Source organism: Phalacrocorax aristotelis, chromosome 8, assembly GCF_949628215.1.
Source record: "Phalacrocorax aristotelis chromosome 8, bGulAri2.1, whole genome shotgun sequence".
Taxonomy (NCBI): Eukaryota; Metazoa; Chordata; class Aves; order Suliformes; family Phalacrocoracidae; genus Phalacrocorax; species Phalacrocorax aristotelis.
Window position 1 is genome coordinate 11,055,475 of NC_134283.1, and position 22,707 is coordinate 11,078,181.

At 40.9% G+C, this 22,707-nt stretch overlaps 2 protein-coding genes across 8 annotated transcripts; one reads left to right on the forward strand and one right to left on the reverse strand.

The window, feature by feature from the left end:
• Positions 1-2,284: 2,284 nt before the first annotated feature.
• CIAO2B (cytosolic iron-sulfur assembly component 2B) lies at positions 2,285-6,403 on the reverse strand. Of its 6 annotated transcripts, none has more exons than XM_075101372.1 (6): positions 6,178-6,402; positions 6,010-6,075; positions 5,286-5,411; positions 4,738-4,783; positions 4,102-4,221; positions 2,285-2,496 (listed from the first exon to the last, which is right to left on the reverse strand). In XM_075101372.1, the coding sequence occupies exons 1-5, from the start codon at positions 6,319-6,321 to the stop codon at positions 4,124-4,126; spliced, it is 480 nt and encodes a 159-aa protein (XP_074957473.1). In that variant the 5' UTR covers positions 6,322-6,402; the 3' UTR covers positions 2,285-2,496; positions 4,102-4,123. The 6 variants fall into 6 exon arrangements, with proteins under 6 accessions (XP_074957473.1, XP_074957471.1, XP_074957475.1 ...); XM_075101370.1 differs by having other exon boundaries at positions 5,998-6,075; positions 6,178-6,399; XM_075101371.1 differs by lacking the exon at positions 2,285-2,496 and having other exon boundaries at positions 3,996-4,221; positions 6,178-6,401.
• Positions 6,404-10,296: 3,893 nt separating this feature from the next.
• Positions 10,297-21,548, forward strand: LOC142060968 (fatty acyl-CoA hydrolase precursor, medium chain-like). Of its 2 annotated transcripts, XM_075101375.1 has the most exons (13): positions 10,298-10,432; positions 11,040-11,244; positions 11,673-11,811; positions 11,963-12,096; positions 12,622-12,775; positions 13,031-13,132; positions 13,997-14,095; positions 14,575-14,715; positions 16,033-16,113; positions 16,995-17,142; positions 17,796-17,945; positions 20,803-20,875; positions 21,025-21,548. In XM_075101375.1, exons 1-13 carry the CDS (start codon positions 10,357-10,359, stop codon positions 21,212-21,214), a joined length of 1,692 nt encoding a protein of 563 aa, XP_074957476.1. In that variant the 5' UTR covers positions 10,298-10,356; the 3' UTR covers positions 21,215-21,548. The 2 variants fall into 2 exon arrangements, with proteins under 2 accessions (XP_074957477.1, XP_074957476.1); XM_075101376.1 differs by lacking the exon at positions 14,575-14,715 and having other exon boundaries at positions 10,297-10,432.
• Positions 21,549-22,707: the final 1,159 nt, after the last annotated feature.

Consider the following 22,707-nt stretch of genomic DNA (forward strand, 5'->3'; position numbering starts at 1 on the left):
TGTAGGGAACAAGGAAACCAGAAGGGTGGGAGATGTCTAGCATACAGTAATGGGACCTCCGTTATTTCCCCTGCAATTTGGAGGACAAAGCCTCCAGCGCTGTAGAAGCTACCTGTTCTCTGTGTTGCCACAGATGGAGGCTGAAGGTATCCCCAGGTAGTGAGACAGCACAGTGAGATGTTGTATGCCCCTGCCATTTTCTTCTCTTTTTCTTCCTGTGCCTTCCCAAAGCTCCCAGGCAGCAGCTGCTCCCCATCCCATGTTATATTTGTTCCACAGACTTGCTGAAACTTAACTTCTGCCCTGTTCTCTCCCTCCAGCCCTGCGCAGGGAGCTGAGCTAATGGCAGGAACAGACTTCTAACTTCTGTACTAAAGAGGACAGCCCTGGCATCTGAAGCTTGCGTGTGCTGCAACAAGATGCTGAAAAGCAACCGAACTGATGAGATGACTGGCAAGTTACCCTGCAACCCTGATAAGCGTGTGGAACGAAGCTGGGAGACCAGGGTTTCCAACCGTCCAACCAACCAGGACATTTTAATCGCTGCAGACAGCGCTGCTCCTTAGATCCACAAAGGCAAGGTAAGGAATGGAGATCACCTGCCACCAGATGCAAAAATCTCTTTACACGTAGGACATGAAAGAAGAAATATATGAATTTTTAATGATATGTACAAAGGTTACCAAATGTCTAGCATGTATTCTGCAACTACTAAAGTGTGTTGAACAAAATCACGCCTCTCTCCTATTTGTACATTTTGTAAAAATGTGGTGTATTTTTAGCATTTTGTGGAATGAAAAAAGTTTTATGTGCTATTAAATGTTGCTGGCAAATGGTTGTGAGACATACCAGCAGACCTAAACACATAGGTAATTTTATTCTCTTTGCTGATACGTACCTTTCCATAGTAACATTTGAAAGATTTTGCTAAACTTTTCTTTTCTTTAGGGAAAAAAGGACTGTGCCACTTGTTCAGTCTCTATTTACACCAAACAGCGTGTTTCATAAACGAAGGGGAAGTGGCATAGTTGTCTGCTTGACAGGCTAATGGGAAATATTTTTAGCAGCTATAAAAAAAAAAACATGTAAAACATGTAGTTTATAAATCAAAGCTCCAGAGGGAGATCTTTATCAAAGTGCTTTACTGACATAAACACAATCTTAAGCATGGCAAGAAGACCGAAATAACTTTTTTTAACTAACAGTTCCCAGTGTGTGATACACATCGCTCCACCCAAGCAGCACAAGAAATATTGCTGGTGAAGTGCGGAGTTCTTCGATGGACAGTTCAGTTGCGTCTTTGGATACAAAGCTGCTGAGCTGCTTCCCTAGCATTCACGAAACTGGGGGATGGAGTCTTCAAAAGTCTTAGATTGCTAGTACTAGGCAGCAAACAGCATGGGAGCAGCTGGGAAGAAGCCTGCTGCCTCCCAAGGAGCAGCATTGTGCAGACAGGCCCAAGTACGTGCACTGTGGTGGAACCCGAGATGTGCAAACTGTGCTGGTCTGCGGGCTCACACACATGGCAGGTTATGCTAGTGCACAACCTACAGCCAGCTGTCCAAGGGAGCTGCTCTTGCAGCGCCTGCAGACTGAGAGTAGCAAATGCCATTCAGCCACCCCTGGAAGACTCTGCCCAGAGCCTAGGAATGTGAAACAGATGTCTGCTTCTGGCATTTTTCCTGGACTTGAATGAGGCGGTTTGTATTCAACACAGCTGCTCTAAAGGGTCATAGTTTCTGATGGAATGTGTCCTGTTACAAAGCATTCCAGAGGCTAAATTTAGGGGTAGCCTTTTGGAAAAATAAAAGTCTGAAAATAAGTATTTGTAACAAATCAATGTTTTCTTCTCCCACTTATCTCCACACAGCAGGAGCCAGCTAACAATCATTAAAACCAGGGAATAGAAGATTTTTGCTAGAAGTGGCAGTACTTTATCATTCAGCAAGTATCCAAGCTGAGGGAGCCTGTACAGGAGGACCTGTGATCTTCAGCAAAGTTAACTGTGGTTTGTGCTTACTGTTGTTTTTATCGTATTATTGTATAAATACAATATCCACATCACTGAAAGAAACATGCCAGATCTAAAGTAATAGAATTCTCCATCTCCAAGTAGCAGAAGTCAGACCTTCTCTTTGCTCTCCCTTTACTGAAAAGTCTCCCCTCAGCTATATACTTTAAATTTAAACAATCTAACCACATACTGTTGCTTCCCTGAAAAGGTAAATGGTGCGAAGTCCATCCCCAGGGTTACTGTGTACAATGTGCTTCGTGAGGCAAGTGCCAATATCCCAATAAAATATTTAACGCTATTATTATTATGTAGTGGTGAAAGCCAAGCAGAGAGATTCAACAAAGCATAATTTACTGATTCCTTCTCCATTTGGAATACAGGTTGAAGCAATCTGTTGGCAGCTTTGTCACCCTTCTGTTTTTCCCCCGGCACATATTTGCATTCCTTTCTTCCCCCAAATCTAGGCGGGCAGAATTCATTTTCTGTAAAAATAAAAAACAGAAAACAAAATCAAACCAACCAAGCGTGTTGCCTACGAGCTGCCTGCATGCATTGCCATGACTGAAGTTTCATTTGTGGTGCAAACGTTGGCAATGTCAGAACTAATCAGTTCAGTGATTCAGCAAGAGAGGCAGAAAAGAAAGACAGTATTAACAGCTGGGTCATTCTGCTCCTTTCCCAATATTAATACTACATACATATTGTCTTTATTTACAGTTTCATTCATACATCCAAGCAAGTGCTGATCATTCAAAGGATGCTAAGCCAAAAAATCAGATTAAGGCTGCTGCAGAATTGGCTTTCTGTAGAAGCCCTGTGGAAACTGGGTGCCTCATCTATGAAACAGGATTTGGATTTGTTTCTGTACTGTGTTGCTATGTGACTTTAGATGTCACACTTGGATCACCACTGCCTCAGCTTCCTCAGCTGCTCAACACAGACTAGACTGGAATGGACTACTAGGTTGTGGTCTACATGGTGTTCATAAGCTTCACCATTTTTAAAATAGCATCTGAGACCCTCCAAGACAAAATACTACTGAAATATAAGGCATTACCAAACGGTTGAGCACAATCTACTTTTAAAAAAGTGTATTAGTTACTCTCTGGATAACTGATGACAATGAAGGTAACACTGCATGTGTGCAAGCACCAAAATACCTGACAGGATTTCTTTAACAGGTTGTTATTTTTCCATGTGGTCCACAATTAGAAACATCTTTTATAAAAGTTCAAACTAATTCTGGAATTCTATCTTAATGAATTTTTCTATTGTCAATTTCTGCCAAAGACAATAGCTTAGTAAATGCCACATTTCCTGACCAGAAGCATAGGCTAAGTATTGTTATTAACACTCAATACTTTTAAAGTAAAACTTGTCATTTAGCTGCCAAACCTTGCCAGGAAAGCCTTTCAGAAGAAAGCAGCTGGACTGTTCGTACTGAGAACTATGAATGACTCCCTCCTATACTGCGGCAGGTGCATGGGACCTCAAAGATACTGTATTTCCTACCACAAGTAATAAGCAATTGAAAGTAAATCATGTTTTATATAGATCTAAAGAGTCCTCCATATTTGGCTAATCCAAGTTAATGTAATAAAAACCAGGCAGATTATTTTTAAGTGTTTACACTTATTGCTAAAATGTGTTACAATTTTGCACACATGAACTTATATAGTTTTAGTGTCTGAAGCTGAAGTTATATTAGCAGTCCAGAACAGTCATATGAATGTAAAGATTTTAACTCCCAATTAGCTTGGCATACTTGTAAAGTCCAGTGTGCAAAACCCACTTCTAAAATGCAATTTATCACTAATTTTGGGTAGTGAGAAACCACTTAATAATAGCTTGAAACAAATCTTTTTGAAGAAAAATCCTACCTATGCAGTGACTAATAAAATTTTAAAGTAAATTTTTGTTGTATTTTTGCAGCTGCCTATAAGCTAATTTCCCACATGCTACTTTTTGGAGTAACGAAACATTTCTTTAAGAAAATCCAAGTGATTTTATTTTGCTCACAGATATATGTATAGACTAACACTAGCGTCAGCACTTATATACAAAGTTAGTTTAACATAGCAGAATACCAATGATTTCCTCATCAGGCAATTATGATCGAGCAGACAGACACTGATTCACCACTTCCAGTAAGTGAGAGTTTTCCAAAGCAGCTGCTACACGTTCTTTATCAGCGAGCTGTTTATTAACTGTGCAGGAAAAAACACCACAAGAAACCAGTCAAAACATTGGTATACATTGTCTTTTTTAAAAGCATTTTACACTGAGACACATAATCACACTGTTGCTATAGTACTCAGGTAGACTAGTAATTCTGCAGATGCCAAGGACACCGCAGAGTTGCAGTCTAAAGTCAAAACTACCACATTACCACAAATTAAACCAGCAAGCTATTTATGATTCAGCAGCAGGGGGCTACATGTGTGTGACATGAGCAGAAGTTTCCCCCCAGCCTCTCCCATTTTCTGAGTCCTCCATAACCCAGGCAAATCAGTGACTAGTTGAGGACACAAGCTGCCTGAGGAGATGTTTAAAGGATGGTACAGGGCATATTTAAGTGGCGTTATTACACATGCCTGTTCTGTAACATCCTCCAGAAGCTGATGCATGTAAAGTCCCAGATACTAAACAGCTGCTCTCCTCTCTAATTTTCAAGATTAAAAGAAATTAAAGACGACCACACAACAGAGCACTGAAACCCTTACCTGCATGCTCAGAAGCATGTGTTCCTGGTGTAATATGAACATCCAGCTTAAAAAGCATCACAAAAGAAAAAGGGGACAAGTCAACGAAACATTGGAAGCTCGAGTTCAAACTATTTCATAATAAAAATAAGACAATAACAAAAAGAGGGGGGGTAAAGGGCATTCTTGCCAATACCAGCTACTGTATACAGCACAATAAAATAAAGTCTAAAATCACAGAATACTCTGCATTCCCGTCTGCTTAAGCCTCCTTCAGACACGGGGTGAGGCACCCCACTCTCCTCCTATGCCGCAGAGCACTATAGGTAACTTCCCTCAGTAACCCCATGCGCTCAATGTCGTGACTGTCACAGAACCATAATTCTGCACCAATATTTTAGTCCACTGCCCTGTCAGGTCCCTGGAGTGCTTCCCTCACCCATAACACGAAAAAAAGCTCAAGTTATTTTTCACTGTAAGTTGGTTAGCTCTTTTTTCATTGCTTTTTTTTCCTCCCTTTTCAAACACAACCCCCCAGTTTTGCTTTCCCAATCGATTTGATTACTCACCTTAAATCTCTCTGGCAGAGATCTGATCAATTTCACTTTTATGGAGAGGCCGATTAACGTCGCCATGCTGCAGTGAGGAATGGTGGGAGTGAACTCCACTGCCACCGTGCTTTCTGCATCATTCACCTGTGGGAAACCAAACACTGTCCTGCACAAACCCCACTGGCGTTACCCCAAGCAAGCTGGAGGCATTTTGTATGAGATGCCACTCAAAGCTGTACTTTGCCGCTTATCTTTTTTTCCACTGGCATTTTAAAATCATAGAATCATTAAGGTTGGAAAAGACCTCTAGGATCATCAAGTCCAACCGCCAAACCAACACTACCATGTCTCCTAAACCATGCCCTGAAGGGCCACATCTACGTGTCTTTTAAATACCCCCAGGGACGGTGGCTCCACCACCTCTCTGGGCAGCCCGTTCCAACGCCCGACCACTTTCGGTGAAGAAATTTTTCCTAACGTCCAATCTAAACCTCCTCTGACACAGCCTGAAGCCGTTACGCAGCTTGAAGCCGTTAAACTACTTAACTACTGAAAATACTATGTTTAGCTGCAGCAGACTGCTATAACAAGCCTCTTTTAACGTTAGAGACAAAGAGCTGAGCCAGCCGGGCGGCGGAGGCAGGCGGCGGAGGCAGCGCGGCCCGGCCCGGCCCGGCCCGGCCCGCAGCGCGGCACCCACTTACCGCCGCCGGCCCGGCGGGGACCTCACCTTCACGCGCACCTGCTCGACGACATTCAGCTCCTCCAGGGTGAGAGGGTGCTCGGGGTCGTTAATGGAGCGAATGAGATGTGCCGGGTCAAGGAAAGCGGAGCCGCCCCGCACGCCCGCCGCGCCGCGCCGCGCCGCCCCGCCTGGCCCGCCCCGGCCCGCCCCGGCTCCCCGCAGGATATCGAAGATCTCCCGGTCGTCGATGGAGTCGGGCAGCTCGTCGTCCTCCTCCCGCGCCGTCACCGGCCGCTCCCCCGAGCGGCGGTAGATGAGCGGGTTCGCGTTCTCCAGCGCCGCCCCGCCGCCCGGGCCCGGGCCCACCATGGCCACGCTCGCAGCCTCCCCGCCTCCGGGCGCTGCCGGCAGGGCGGAAGGAGCCCGGACGCCGTTCGCTGCCGCACCGGGCGCGGGGGCGGGCGCGGGCCCGCGGCGGGATGGGGCGGGGCGAGCGGCTCTTCCCCGCGGCGGGAGCGCTCCCTTGTGGCGCCGAGCGGCAGTGGCGTGTCTGCGGGGGTCGGCCCTGGCGGGCGGCTCCAGAGGGGCTCCCAGGGCAGCTGGGAGGCGGGAAGCGCTCGGCCACTCGGGTCTCGCACAGCGGTGGAGTCTAAGAATGAAAAACGGATGAGTGGAGACAGCGGCGCTGCAGGGTGCCCGTGAGGGGCCTCTGAAGTGAATTTAGTGCTGTCGGGGACGGGTAAATTAAATTGCATGTTAAATACAAAATGTTCTTGATTAAAGTTATTTCTTTACTTTTTAGTTAATTTGAAAAGTCAACCTGTATCTAAAAAAACCTGCAAAATTAAACTGGAGTGATAGAGTGTAACAATGACATATTTTGGTTTCATAACCCCCTTATGCTGGGGTTAAAGCACATACTCCTGTGTAAACATACCGCATATTATCTGCTTTAACTTCCTTGCGGTATGCTTGATATCTCTTTGCAAAGAATCATCTGTGTAGGGTTTGGTTTTTTTCATGCCTGTCATGTCAAGCCACGGTCCCAGGTAAGAAGATGTGGACGGGCTCCCACACAGAGGGCCGCAGCTTCCCTGGCAGCTGACAGAAAGAGAAGAGGATTTGAAAGGAGCTGAGACTTGCTGCTTTAAGAGATTTTGCAGCCAAAAGAAAAGACATACGTTGCGGTTCTGCTGCTCGGCGATGCCTTATGGAAATGGTGGTTACCTCAGGTGTGATTTTGACGGCAGGGAGTTGGGCCAGATTGGGTTTGCCTCCAGCAGCACCTGTTCTGAAGATTACTGGTATTTTTACACATCTGCTGATTCTTTAAATAAGACAAACAAACTACCTGTGAGCAGAGTTTCCATTTATTTTTGCTTTCATCTTTGTTTTGTATGATATTTAATTAATATGTAGATTGTCATTAAAGTTCTCTTCTTAATCTAATCCTTTGTTATCTTAAATTGGTCTTTCAATTAATGTATGTTCTTTTGGATAATAAATTTTATTGGTAGATGTCATTTTTTTCGCTGTTTAGGAAATATAAAGCTGACTGAGCTGACTTACCCTTAGTGGTGAAAATGTTGACTGATTTTAAAAGTGTTTTTTATTGCTTTGGTTTGGGGGTTTGTTTTTTTTTAAAACTGGATAAAGAGAGTTCAGTTTGGCAGTACAAGTAGTCCACATTCCTTGGATTTCACTGATGGAAAGCATTCAACTTAAGTAGCCTCAAGGAATTCTGCTTTTTCCAGCTTCTTGCTCCCTGCCTTGTGTATATGTCCATGGTTGCCTGTATACATACACAAACAGGTGCACACACCTATTCCCATATGTTGAAATCTGTCTGCTGTTTTTGGTCTGTCTTCCTAGCCCACAAGAAGAATTGACAAAAATCCCAGGGCTATTCACATTGGACTCGAACAAAAATAACTGCAACAGAAAGGATTTTCCAGGAAGATTTGAGGGAAGTATAAAAAAATAAGAGGCAGGTTTTGTTCTACAATGCATATTTGCACAGTTCCTGGTGAAATTCATGAAAAATTGGCACACTTTCCAAAGCTATCGCAGCCCAGAGACTCAGGAACTGCACAAGAAATAGCAAGTAGCTCTGAATTCTCTTGCAGTGAAAATCTTGTTTTACCTGTCTCATTTGTGGCCCTTTTTGTTAAAGAAGAACTGACTTACTCTGACAAATTTGTTTCCCAAAGTGGATGAACTTACATGACGTATGATCTGTGGTGGAGAGGTTGGCCTCACAGGCTTCACCAGTGTCCACACTGGAGGTGGATTAAGTGAAAGCAGTGCAGAGGAGCTTGAAGCAGTGTGCTTTGCAACTGGATGCTGATGACACCATTCATCCAAGCGGTGTGAAACGAATCAAACGTGGAAAGGCAAAGACCCATTACATAGAAGGTGTTTTGGAGCTAGTGGAGCAAGCTGGGCTTGTAGGCCTTCAGGCTAATCTGCTTAGGGCCAGTGTTCCATTAATAGGTGAAGAAATTTGGCAGAAAATAAACCCCCTTGCAATCCAGCTGGTCCTCAGATGTCAGAGGGGCTGGGGGCGGCTGGGCTTAGATTCTGTATGATACCCAATTCAGCAGCATTAGTCCATGAGTGATTCACTAACAGTACGATCACTGTTAGTCTAGTCATGCCCAATAACTATTCACAGCCAGATTCACCAACAGCAATATACAGATTCCTGTTAGTCCACAAGGGATTCACTTACAGGACGGTTGATATTAGTCTAGTCATGCCCAATAACACTTCACCACCAGATTCATTAATAATGTTGTTTATTGAAGCAAGAGAAATGCAGGTTCTTATTGGATTGCCTGTGATAAATTCACTGTCTGCAAAGCACGTGAAAGTATAAAGCACTAAAACACAAAATAACAAGGTTATTCTCGAAACTTCCTGGGGAGTCACTCAGTATAACCAAGTGTTTGAGTCTTACCCAACAGATGTCCCTATGGGGGAGAAGAGAGGTTCAGCCCGTCAACTGATCCCAGTAGTCTGTGATGGTATCTTCCATAACATCCACCTCTCTTGGGGTTATTTTTACACTATTTTATGTTTAGGTGGAGTTTGAGTGACTCTAGTCATATATACTTTCATAATTGATTGGTGTAGAAATTCCTCACTTCAATTTAAAGGTATAGACTAAGAGAAATTCAGAGCACACACTCAGTGAGGAGTGGTCATACCTTGGAGGCGGGTAACTTTGGGATGGAGGTGTGTATTTTAGTATTATAATGAGGAAAGTTCACCCACAGGGCATGGTGTCCGGGCATGGTTCCATCCAGCCCCCATATCTGCAGTGATTTATGGACAAGTTTGGCCATGAACCCTTTGCTTCAGTCCCTCCTCCAGTTATGTCCCTTAGATTAGGACACTGAGCTCCCTCAGTGTTCCCAACATCTAAGAGTGCAGGTGGTGTTGCTTAGGGGACAGTCACTGAACCAATTTCCAGCATGCCAACCGCATTCCACTTGGAAGTTGACTTTTGTGAAATGTGGGTATAACTTTAGCGTCAATAATTTCAACCTCAATAATCTCACCCCCAGTAATCATTCCACACTGAGGGATGTTATACTTCTACAAACTACAAAATTTTTTAGGCCTTTTTCAGCCAGCAGGCGAAAGCTCGGTTGGATTGCCAGCCTATTTCCACTGTAGGAAGCTGTTTTATAGAGCAGGTGAGGTCATGGCCCTTCCCCACTTTTTTTGAGGGAAGTACTTACTCCTTAAGGTGTTGGTAAATAGACCTTGCTTTCTGACCATCCCTGAGGCTGCTCATAGAGAAGAAGCTGTAATTTCACTCTTGACTTTGGTCTCCCCTTTAATTTTGAAAAATACAGACGGCTTATTTTTATTCAAGAAGGGGTAAAGAACTAATTTGCAGGCTGAAGGCCAGTCCCTGCTGGAAAGCCCATATAGTGTCAATTACTTCTGCAAGAATTAACTATTTTGATTTTTTTTTTAATCATTACTTCCTAGTTATTTTTAACCTGCAATCCTGTTTTTTGGTGAGGTTTTTGTTGTTTCGGAGGTTTTTTACAAGAATTTAAGTGTTGGCACCTCTTCAGAGCATCACTGTTTTCTCTGTTTGTAGGATTAACAGCAGATTAACTATGATTAGACCTTTTGTTGTTCACTGATGGTGTTGGGTCATTTTCAGATCATCTGTTACCAGGATCAGGTAATGATTAGGCGCCTTACACTAAGGGATTGTATTTATGTTCTGTATGAAGTACAGCTCTGAAAGTGCTTAATGCAGTGCATGTTCAAAGGGGAATTTAGCTACACTCCCTACCCAGAGTGCCCTCAGCAGGGACCTTTGTACCGTTCTCTTCTGCATAAAACCAGAAAACAATCTGGAGACCAAATGGGCGTGAAAAAATGGCTCCTCAAAGTCAGATTGCTTTGCTTTGTACCTTGTTTTGTAGTACAGCATTCATCAATTGCGGAGCAGATGGTGAGACACAAAATCCATTACAATTGCTGTTAGGGGAAGTAACTGCACTAAAAAGTTGCAGTGTAGTGATTTTCAAAGGCAGTACATCTCTTATACTTTTATTAGCAATGTACAAAAGTATCCTAATGAGCTTGATGGAAAAAATTACTGGTTTTGTGAGATGAAGCCATTTCTGAGATTATTTTATGAAAATAAACCTTTCTATCTTTCTCGAAAGGTAGAAAGCAACATTTCCAAATTATCTAAACAGATTATTTTTAAGGTCTGGGATGTGTTGGATGATAAATTTAGAAAATGTTAATGATTTTGACAGTTGCTGTTTGCTCTTAAATTTGTTTTTAAGCTTTATGCTCTTACACAGTGAGTAAACTATGTCTTTCTTAGCTCCAGTTGTCATTGGCAGAGCCAGCTATGGGAGTGCTTGGAAGGGGGTGTCTGTCGTTGCACAAAAGCGAAATGAAAACTAAACAAAATTGAAAGGAACAAGTTGAAATCTTCTAGATTAAATAGTAAAAATGTTTCATTGAAAAGTCTGTCCGATATGATAATTATGAAGATACAATTTAAACTCCTTTTTTTCTTTTTTTTTAACCTTATGTGTACTTAGGACAGACTGGTGCAGAGCCAGAAGTGACTATCACACATGGACGGCTGAAAGGGAGACAAACAAATGTGAAGGGGACGGACAGACTTGTAAATGTTTTCCTTGGGATTCCTTTTGCAAAAGCACCTGTTGGATCCTTGAGGTTTTCACCACCTGAACCACCTGAACCCTGGAACGATCTGAGAGATGCAACTTCTTACCCACCACTGTGAGAGCTGTTCAGATCATTTGTATACAGGACCTGCTCATGTTTGTTGGTGTTGTCGTGTTTGTTACGGTACAGAGGTCTGATTTTTGGTCAGGAGTTATAACGACTGGTAGTGAATACGCTGCCAGTACCAAAATGTTTCATAAGAACTGTGGGACTCAGGACCACAAAGAATTCTTGGGAAATTCCTGTCTTTGGAAATAACATTTTCACACTAGACTTTGCTGAAATAATTCAGCTTTTTAAGTAAAAGTATAGAGCTGTGCTTGTACAGGTGGCACCTCTAACTGTATGTAAGTAACGCAAAGTTGGAGCACCCTGTGGAAATTCAGTCTTGGGGCAAAAGAAAGTGTGTTTTCTCTATCATTGTTACATTGTTGCTATTGCAGTTTTATTACTAATAGTCACGCTTCCTTTCTTTTGTGAAGATGTCCTCAAGATCTGTCCATGTTGAAAACAGCTGAAAAAAACTTTAAAGAAAAACACCTTCAGTTCCAAACTTCTGAGGACTGTTTGTATCTAAATGTTTACAGCCCTGCTGGTTCAAACAAGAAGGACAAGTTACCTGTACGTAAACCGATTGTACCTGAACCTAAAATTCAGCTCCCATTGAGCTTTGGTGATTTGGAGTTCCTAAGTCTCTGTTGTTGTCTTCCATTTTCAAATGAAATCTACGAAGTAACATATAAAATTGTGTCTCACCCTTTTTTCTTTTAAGGTAATGGTGTGGATTCATGGAGGCAATTTTGTATTTGGTGGTGCTTCTAGGTATGATGGTTCTGCACTGTCAGCCTATGAGAATATTGTGGTTGTAATAATTCAGTACAGACTTGGACTCCTTGGATTCCTCAAGTAAGATGACCTATTTCACTTTTTTTCGAAATACTTCCTGTTCTGTTTAAAGCATGGGTAGTTTTGTTTTCTAAATCAGCTGAACTTCTGTACCATCTTCCCACTGTTACAGTGCTTTAAATGTACATAGTCCACTAACTTAACAAACATTAAGAAATGTCAGTAAATTCCATTTGCATTGTCATTTGACTGTAGCCTGCTATCAGCTCTTAGTTGGGCTTATTTGGTTCTGGACAGGATGTTGGTTCTTGCCTTTACTTCCATCCACTGGTGTGTAAAGCAAAAAATCATATAGTGTAAAGGCCAGGACTCCATCCATGTTATGTGCAAACAAACAGCAGAGGCAATTAAGTCAGTGGGGCTTAGATCTGACTGTGAAGGGCTTTAGGTCAGTAAGGCTGGACAGATCCTTCTTTGGCCAAATATGACACTTTGCAGAAAATGTAAGTTGGTGAGGTTGGTTTTATTCTGGTGTTAGAACTATTACTCTTCCTGAGAAATTAGCTTATACTGCTTTTATTTCAGTACTGGTGATGAACATGCTCGTGGGAACTGGGCATTTTTGGATCAAGTAGCAGCTCTTCAGTGGATACAAGAAAATATTGAACACTTTGGTGGAGATCCAGAATCTGTCACACTCTTTGGTGTATCTGCAGGATCTTGCTCTGTTTTTGCACATGTAGGCATGCAGTAGATATACTAAAAAGTAAAGTTTTTAAAAAATATTTAAAAACTCAATTAGTGTAACATTTCATGCTTAGTCTGATTTTTCAAAATTAGATTAATGGCACATTGTACTAAATGTGGACACTTCCCCTGTAAGCCCATAGCAATATGTAATTCCCCACTGAATCCAGCAGTCTAGTCAAGCATAAACTTACAGGATAAAGACCATAATGTAGAATAAATACTTTCTTTCTTCCCTTCTTGTCAGGTTTTATCTCCTTTGTCAAAGGGTCTCTTTCATAAAGCAATATCAGAGAGTGGAATTCTAATCCCCCCTGGTAAAGATTTATTTCTTTCAACAGACCTTAAGGTAGGCTCTCCTTTTTTGCATTTTAAATTCCTTATAACCTAAAATAGGATATTTCGTACATCTGATAATTTGGTTAAAAGAGAAAAGGGGAAAATCTGATTGCATATTATGCAACAAAATTTCTCAAATTTATTCTCAAGGCATACCTATAAATATATAGATTAGCACTAAGTAAATTTTCATTCAGATAGTCTATTTTCAATCTTACTGTACTCGTTTTGTATTGGAACTAGTTTGTACAATTATGTGCTTATAATATCTGTGGGTCAAGTTATATATTTTCAGTTACACACATGCCAAGCTAAGTATATGTCTATTTTCATGCACACTGTAACTTATACAGTAACTATGAAACTTATTCTGGAAGGATTAATTAGAATCCAGAAGAGGCATTCAGTTTTTATTCAGCTATGGTCTTTTATGGAGGGCTTTTATTTGAAGTAAATTGATTTAAAAAGAAACCACCAACCTTTAAAACTAAATTCCTCTCTTTAAGTACCTTTTCATTTCTCCTCCTGAAACAGCAGGTAGTAATAACGTAAATCTTTTATAAGTTTATTTTCTGAATTTTCTTGCCTTACTTGATTTATGTTACAACCTGGTATTATCTCTGCAGCAAGGTTTACATTAGAACAGTGAATGGAAATATAGCCAGAAAGAGAAGTGATAACTTCTCAACAAAGTGATTAACTTTGTGATCAAACTGTAGTATTTCTAGTAAAATAAAATACTTGAAGACCTATCGAGCTCACCTAAATCAGCCCTCACATAAAACCGTTAACAGTACTGTGTGTAATATTTTTCTGTTTATAAATTCCTTAAAGACCACAACTAACAGTTCTTGACTTTGTTAATAATTTTCAGAAAGTTGCAAGTATATTTAAGTGTGAGATGAGCAGTACGCTCTCACTGATAAACTGCTTAAGGACCAAGGAAGCAAAGGATATAGTCTTTAACAGCACGGTAGGTGAAACTTTATTTAGTAACAGATTTATTTTTAATGGCACGTTTGCAAAACTTTAGCTCAGCCTCTGACTGGAGTTTGTTGTTGGCCTGTTCCAAACTTGATTCTTCCTAGTTTTTGTCTAAATACCCCCTAAGTATTGAAATAATTTCACATAATTTCTCTTTAGAATTTTCAGTGAAGCATCACAGCACCTGTAAAGTTGTGAGCAAGACTCAAGCGTACATATGTTTTAATGTCAGTTAGAAGCAGCACAGTACCAGGAAACCATTACATTACACTGTACCATGACCCAACCAGGCTAGTATTTTATCCTCTTGTGCAAAACTGTATGTTACAGTGGCTGTAGAGACTCAGATTTCTTAAAGCCCTTTTTTTGCAATTGGAACATTAAATGTGGACATTTTATTATGTGATTTGAAGGAAAAGAGGAAAATACCATCAGCAAGTAACTTGATTGTTTTTTCTCTTCCTTCAGGAAATCCCATTTCTACCCTTAGTGTTGGATGGAGTATTTCTTCATAAGTTACCTGAAGAGATATTGGCTGGAAAAGAATTTAATGCAGTCCCGTTTATGATAGGAGTCACCAACAATGAATTTGGCTGGAATATTAGATCTGTAATTTAATGGCTATTCTTTTCTTTTTTTTTTCTAATGTTTGTGTTAACTGATGCAGGCAGCCCTGAGAAGTTATTTGCTGGTAGGACACCTTTTAAGTATAGCCAAAAGGCTTTGCGTTGTTGGAAATACATACAAGGTAAACTTTGCTTGCATTATGTAGTGACCCAGAACCAGCTGGTCACAAAAGAGTGAGACAGGCTTCATCCTGCAAGTTAAACTACATGGACATCCTTGGAACATCAATTTTATATGGTATTTTCTTATCCTAAAATTTTAATCCCTCATCCAGTCAGAGACAGGAAAAAGAATGCAATGGTGAAGGCTTATTACTAAAAGAAAAATAAAACCAATCCTTTCCCCTACAACACACAGATGTTACACACACAGTATTCAGGACTGATACATAGAATGTTTAAAAACATGGTATTGACCACCCTAAACAGCTTACCCCATACGTCATTATGAACTCTGACTGCTGGTTATATCATTGCCCCTGTGTTCCTTGTTACCATACAGAGACATCTATCATCTGAAAATCTCACTGGGGAGAGAGTGTGGGGATAATGTGGGTGTCCCATCCATTCTCAGTGCATAAATTCTTTCTCATATGTATTCCATGGGTAACTCCAAAAAGCGAGCAGTTGCTATACAGTGCACAAATCTGCAGGAGGTCAGTTTGTGTCCTTTCTCTTCCTTGTCCTCTTTTCTTCATTTCCTAGGTATTCATGTTCTTCTATGTAGTAGGAAGCATTTGTTCTGAATCCACGTAGTAACTGTGGGTCTCTAGGGGTGTGCTGGTACTGAGGCCAAGAAGAAAAATGTAAAGTGAAATCTGTTTGAATTGATTTTGCAGATGGAAGAATCATTTTATGTAATGCTCTAAAAGAGGAGGAGCATTGCCTAATCTTTACTTCAAAGGGTTCAAACAATGGGAATAGAGACAGAGAGGCTGCCAGTGACTTTTAGGATCTCCCCTACCAGAGGAAAAACAAGCCTTTGAGAAAGAAGTAACTTTTCATTTCAATTCTTCCCTAATGCTTTCTAGTCTTATAAGTTTCTTAACAATGTGTGTTGATTTAAGGATAAACTACTTAGTGTGAGTGGTTTATGTAGAAACCTTCACCAAGGAAATATTTACTGCAGTAAATACAAGCTTTTCAAGACAGTTGCTGCATCGTACTGCATTTTTGCATATGATATGATGCTTCAAAAATAAACACCAGTAGGAGGCATAAACTGGAATAATGCAGTTCCAAAGTTAAAAATATCAGAGAAGTTGAATGGCACTAATAACATTCCATTTTTTCCGTGCAGACTTCAAAAATACCAGGTTTGAAGGAAATAGGAGATAAAAAATCAATTACTTCAACTTTAGAGCTTTTACTACCAAAGATGGTAAGAACTGTTGCACTAACCTAATTTGAGAAGTGAAATTTCTTTTTAATGCATATAACAGATTCATGAAGTTTGGTGTTCTTTAATTTCCTGCTTGAGTCATAGTGATACTAAGACTTGACGTCGTGTTATGCTTTGGGGAGATGCCCAGCAACGCTGACAGAACTACGGTGTGTGGGGTTACACAGAAATAGGATTGAATCAGGCCTGGGATTTGGGGAAATACCTTTTTCCTTCTAGACCTCTGAACCAACATTTTCATCTTATGTATTTGTATTTAGGACTGCTGTAACAGTGTCCCTAATCATATAGTATCTGATGGTTAATCTCCTGGTTGCTGGGTTTCAAGGCAGGATTTTTCAATATTTTTACATTAAATTAGATGTATCATTTAAAGTAGTTACTTTGCACTCCTAGTTTTGAAACGTATCTTTCAAGCAGCAAATGCTAACATTACAAACATGTTTGGAGATGCCATTGGTCTTGCCCTGTAGTCTAATAGTAAATAAATCTTTCAAGGACTCGGAGAATTTACTTTTGTTATTCCCAACTCTTTTCTCCCAAAGAAAACAGAAGCCAAAGGTATTAAATAGGAGAAGTTACTGGATCTTTGTTGATTCCTGTAGAGTTTTAACCCATATAAATCTGTTGCAAATTTGACCTGGAGTGGTTGGTTTGGTTTGTTTTTTTGTGTTGGGGATATTTTCCCCAAAAAAATTTCTGAACAGGTTTTATTCGCCATCATGGTTTCCCATCAACATGGGTGCTACCCTGGACCTTTGTGCCTTTGCAGAATCTCTGAAGTTTAAAAGATTATATTTTTAGTTGCTAATTGAGATATTGACAATTTGTTTGTTTCTTGTTTCCCCTTTTTGTCTTAGGATCTAACATCAGAGTATCTGCCTGTGATAGTGGATGAATATCTAGGAAACACAGATGATCCTGCTGAGCTACGGGACCGATTTCTGGACTTGCTAGGGGATGTAGCAATTGTCATGCCATCCATTAAAGCATTGAATTATCACAGGGGTGAGCTAATGAACATCAGTAGGATAGTCAAACCTCTTACTACATGCTGGATCAAATGACACAAATCCTGTCATATGTAAGCAGCCCTTCCTGAGATTCCCACTGGGAATTTGATGGGGGTGCAGAATGATACAGATCTGCGGGACTTTGTGAAGCAAGTGTGTGTAGCCCTTTTATCTTTGTGCTAGTCTTGCACTTGTGCTCATAGTCACGCTATATTGAGAGCAGAATGTGATAACACTGGTAATGTTTGCTAAGTGAAGTATACAGGCTTAAAAATTAAAAAATATTAAAGCAACCTGGGATTTCTCCTTTGGCCCACTGGTACTTGGGAAGTCAGCAGCTCTGTAGTCTGGAGATTTTCTGGTATTTAAGTGTAGATCAGCCATGCCAAAATACCCAGAAATGGAAAATAATTTGATATTGGCTTGTTTTCCATAAGTTTTCCTGGGTGAATCTTTCATTTTTTTGTGTAAGTGCTGTGAGTTCTTGATTTTGAATTAAAAATAAATATACATATTTGAATGTAATATTATGTTTTAAATGTGCTCAATTTAAAGCTTTGGGCATATTTAAAGTAATATTTTAAACAGCTGACATCAGCCATAATTTATGCATCTCTTCTTTAACTCTCTAAATGTTATGTCTTCTAGAGTCTGGAGCTCCTGCCTACTTCTTTGAATATCAGCATCGGCCCACTTCGCACTGGGATAGTAAACCGGAGTATGTGAAAGCTGATCATGGAGATGAAGTTGGCTTTGTCTTTGGAGGACCATATCTGGCCGGTGATATTCAGCTACGTAGTAAGGAATAGAACATTCAACATTCACTTATAAATTACTCTCATAATACTGGTGTTATTCTATCCAGTAGTGCTACTTCTATTTTAATCAGACTAAAGTGCATATATTAACAGTGACAGCAAAGTGTAACCCTTTGTCCTGGTAGAATTTGTTTACAGATTGCTGTTTCTGAAGCACAGTAAGTTACACACATTATCAACAATTTAGAGAATAGGGCAATTGCTGCAAAAAAATCACTGTCATTATACCAGCACTGTTCATGAATTTGGCAAATAGCTTTGGCTGAAAAATAAATTGAAGGGAAAGTCAACTAAACTTGCAGGGGATTAGTGGAATGCTTGGGAAGCAGGAAATCTAGGCTCTCTTCTTTTCCTGAGGAATTTAAGCTAATGCCTCCTCCTTTCCAGGAAATCCCACAGACTGTCAGGCTCCAGAGAATGGGGGACTCAGTCTCTTTTGCAGATAGTGTTCCAGTTGTGTTGATTAGAGCAAGGTTTGGAACTCTAGTATTTCATTTTCTGCGTGCAGATCTAGTGGTTATGTTAAAGCCTATTTTCTCCCATGACACAATATTTACTCATTTTATTCCAAATGGAACCAGTCCATTTAGGAAGGATTGAGGGTGTACTCCCTAAATTGGCTTTGTCTTGTCAGTTGGAGCATTCTTATAGGATTCTGGAAGTTCTGGTTTCTTCAGGCAGAATCCCACGTTGCTGCAGTCCAAATGAATGTGCCAGTCATTGAACAGTTAGATACGAGATGCCACATCCTCAGGAATATTATGAATCCAGAAGTTTGTTTTAACTGCATGTGCCTAAAACAATAGTACTCAGGATGGAGTATTTTCTTCCCCATGAAACAAATTAGGAGCAGTTCTTATTTTGACAAAGAAACACCGAAATTCTACTTATTTTAAGTGAATTCACCAGTTTTTATGCTTTTATTTTTGACATTTGCATGGTAGTTCATAGTCTGTTTCAAAGCCTACATAAACGAAAATATTTCCTCTTATTCCACTGAACTTTGGAGCAATCCAGCTATGTTGTAAAAACGTTTGTTAATCTGTTACTAGAGCCTTTTAATATTGCTTATATTTTGTGTATATTTTTTTACTTACATTATCTTACACTAGAAAACACTATACTGTTCTCTTTCTATTTGCCTGAATTTACTGAGAGCATTAAAATATTGAATATTTTTCTTGATGTATTGAGATGCATTTACAATTAATAACACTAAAATTATTTCAATGTACATGATAGAGTGGTCATGTAACTATATTTAAATGAATATTCTTGAAGTGTTGAGACATGGAATGACATCATCTTGTATGTCACAAGCTAAGGAAGTATGGGTTAGATGAGAGGACAGTGAGGTGGATTGAGAACTGGCTGAACAACAGAGCTCCAAGGGTTGTGATCGATGGAGCAGAGTCTGGATGGAGGCCTGTCACTAGCGGTGTTCCCCAGGGGTCTGTGCTGGGTCCAGTCCTGTTCAACATATTCATCAGTGACCTGGGCAAAGGGGCAGAGTGTAACCTCAGCCGGTTTGCTGATGATACCAAGCTGGGAGGAGTGGCTGATGCACCAGAAGACTCTGCTGCCATCCAGCGAGACCTGGACAGGCTGGAGAGCTGGGCCAAGGGGAACCTCACGGAATTCAACAAGAGCAAGTGCAAGGTCCTGCCCCTGGGGAGGAACAACCCCACACACCAGTATATGTTGGGGGCTGACCTGCTGGAAAGCAGCTCTGCTGAGAAGGACCTGGGAGTGCTGGTGGACAACGAGTTGACCCTGAGCCAACTCTGGGCCCTTGTGGCCAAGAAGGCCAATGATATCCTGAGCTGCATTAAAAGGAGTGTGGCCAGCAGGTCCAGGGCAGTTATCCTCCCCCTCTACTCTGCCCTGGTGAGACCACATTTGGAGTACTGTGTCCAGTTTTGGGCCCCCTTGTTTAAGAAGGACAGGGAACTGCTTGAGCAAGTCCAGTGGAGAACTACCAAGATGATCAGTGGCCTGGAGCATCACCCTTCTGAGGAAAGGCTGAGAGACTTGGGTTTGTTTAGCCTGGAGAGGAGAAGACTGAGGAGGGATCTTATCAATGATTATCAATATCTGAAGGGCAGGTACCAAGAGGATGGGGCTGGACTCTTTTCAGTAGTGCCCAATGACAGGACAAGGGGCGATGGGCACAAGTTGGAACACGGGAAGTTCCACCTGAACATGAGGAAAAACTTCTTTCCTGTGAGGGTGCCAGAGCAGTGGCACAGGCTGCCCAGAGAGGCTGTGGAGTCCCTTCCCTGGAGACATTCAAACCCCATCTAGATGCGTTCCTGTGCCCCCTGCTCTGGGTGTGCCTGCTCAAGCAGGGGGGTTGGACGAGATGATCTCCAGAGGTCCCTTCCAACCCCTGCCATTCTGTGATTCTGTATTAGAATGAAGAAACCTTTGCCTAGGCATGCTCTGAATAATCAGGAGAATTTCGGTCCCACAAAGCTAAAATGAGATCTATGAAACTAAAACATGTGGCCCATTCCTTGAGTTGTAATGGGACTCAGGACACATGGGTTCTTTTTTTATGGATCTGCTTCTGGTTTCCTGAAAAGCCACAGGCAAATCACCTATTTCCTTGTACCCCAATATGTAGAATAAGAATAATTGTGCTAATCTGATTAATAAGAGTGCTGAAATCTTCTCTTGATGATTGACGTACTACTAACATACTGCAGGTATGGTGCCTCTGTTGTAATCAGTAAGTTGTTACAACATATTGACAGACTAAAATGCTGCTTCTGTAGTACCGATTTTTTTTTTTGTTTCTGCCACATGTAATAATTATATTGTGTTTTGTCTCTCAGGTGAAGTTACAGAGGAAGAAAAGAACCTTAGTAGAACTCTGATGAAGTACTGGGCTAACTTTGCTCGAAATGGGTAAGAATCATGAGATTCATTGCACGTATTACTAGTTTGCACTGACTCCAAAGTGAGTTAGCTGTTTTGTTGATTCAGTCTGAACTGCTGTGATTGAATATCCCTGAGACTGAATAAGGCATTCAATCGTTCTTTCTTATTGTTTACAGAGATCCTAATGGGGAAGGTTTGGTTGACTGGCCATCTTATAACCTGAATGAAGAATACTTACAGATAAATCTAAAACAAAAGAAAGCCAGAAAGTTGAAAGAAAAGAAGGTAGACTTCTGGAGAAAGCTGATGTCTGAAAAGACAAATAACAAAGGAACGGAAAACAAGAAGGTTAATTCAGAGTTATAATTTACAGTCTAAACATGCACATAATAGGCAAACTATTAGGATAGTAAAAGAAATTACTTAAAATAATTTTGAGGATAAAACTGTGTTTCTCTTCTTTTTACCTTTTCTTCACCGTTGTCATACTTGCAGTTATTCACTGTAGTAATTCCAACTGATCTATTTCCCCTTTGTAATCCTTTACTTCTTCCTGAATTTGTGTCTACAGCAGAAGCCTCACTTATTAAATACAGGTACCAGATTTCCCCACTGCTCAGCTTTTTCTGTTGCTTTCCCATGACTGAACACAATATAGCAGCAACATTGTTCTAATAAAGTGAAAACCATAAACACTCAATCTGCAATAAAACTGTCTTTTGATGTCAAGTGTTATCAGCAACGGTACAGAAGTTTTGGTCTGATTTAGATACAGAAATGTCCTCTGTGAAAAAAAACAACAAAACAACACCAACCTAAAAAAAGTTCTGCTTTATAAGTCTGTTTTACAACAGAGAGAGTGTATTTTTGTCTGTTGTGATACATAATCGGTCACAGCAGTGCTGGAATTAAGACTTCTGTCAAATGTTAGAAAAGGGAGAAAGTCTCCACCACACACACCTTTTTTTTTCTTTTAAATTTAGCAGTAAATCCCTTAGAAGGATCAACATTGGTAACATTAGTTTCACAGTTTCTGTCTTTTCCATGGTGCTTTTCATTGTGCTCCAGGCTGTTCTCTGTGCCATCAGTCAGTTCCAGAGTCTCTGCACTTGATCGCAGGCCTTCATTACTAGCACTGGAGAGAGGTTTGTTTACCAGAATTACTCCAGTGCCCTTACCAGCCGATATGCACTTGGACTGCCAAGAACAAGTGTTGAACATCTCATTTCAGTATTGTCAAGAACTCTCCCTGCTATGTTTTGTTTGTTTCCTATAGCTAGCTCCTAGGCTTCTCCAGCTCTCCCAACCATATTTCTGACCTTGCTCCTACCTCACAGCAGCATTATGCAGCTCCATAGGCCCTATGGGGCTCTAGGCATCTGTTCCCCACTGCTTTCATCTCCCCTCTGTATCTCTGGAAGAATTTAAGATTGTTCACAGCTAATAATGTCCTACAGCAACTAACTGGCCATCCCTTCTTTCTGAATTACTTTATTGGAAGAAACAGGACAGGATTTCCTACCTCTTTCTGCCCAAATTCTGTTGCCAGTCAGAATTTGGGAGGTAGGGTTAGACTGTTAGCACAGCTGCTGTTTTGGTAAGTGGGAATTCCTGCTAAGCATCTGTCCCTTCTTTGTTTTAGCTGACATGTTTTGTGAGGCGAATATAATCTCAAAATAGTCTTGATAGATTTCCATTGCACATACAATTCCCCTGAGGTCCTGTACCACTCCCTTCAAAAAGAGGTAAACAGGCAGCATTGTATGTATACACACAGAATATACGCTTATGTCACAAGCGTATGCAGAGAAGTGCAGCAGCACTGACTTCTTATGCACAGGCACAGTGCTAAAAATAAA

Bases quoted from the DNA above. Each gene is read 5' to 3' on its own strand.
- LOC142060968 (XM_075101375.1), top strand. From the start codon at position 10,357: ATGGCTCCTCAAAGTCAGATTGCTTTGCTTTGTACCTTGTTTTGTAGT. The intron at 10,433-11,039 runs GTGAGACACAAA...ATGTGTACTTAG, and splicing joins CATCAATTGCGGAGCAGATG to GACAGACTGGTGCAGAGCCA. The intron at 12,097-12,621 runs GTAAGATGACCT...CTTTTATTTCAG, and splicing joins GGACTCCTTGGATTCCTCAA to TACTGGTGATGAACATGCTC.
- CIAO2B (XM_075101370.1), bottom strand. From the start codon at position 6,321: ATGGTGGGCCCGGGCCCGGGCGGCGGGGCGGCGCTGGAGAACGCGAAC. The intron at 5,412-5,997 runs GTGAGGTCCCCG...GGTTTCCCACAG, and splicing joins TCGAGCAGGTGCGCGTGAAG to GTGAATGATGCAGAAAGCAC. The intron at 4,784-5,285 runs GTGAGTAATCAA...ATGCTTTTTAAG, and splicing joins CTCTGCCAGAGAGATTTAAG to CTGGATGTTCATATTACACC.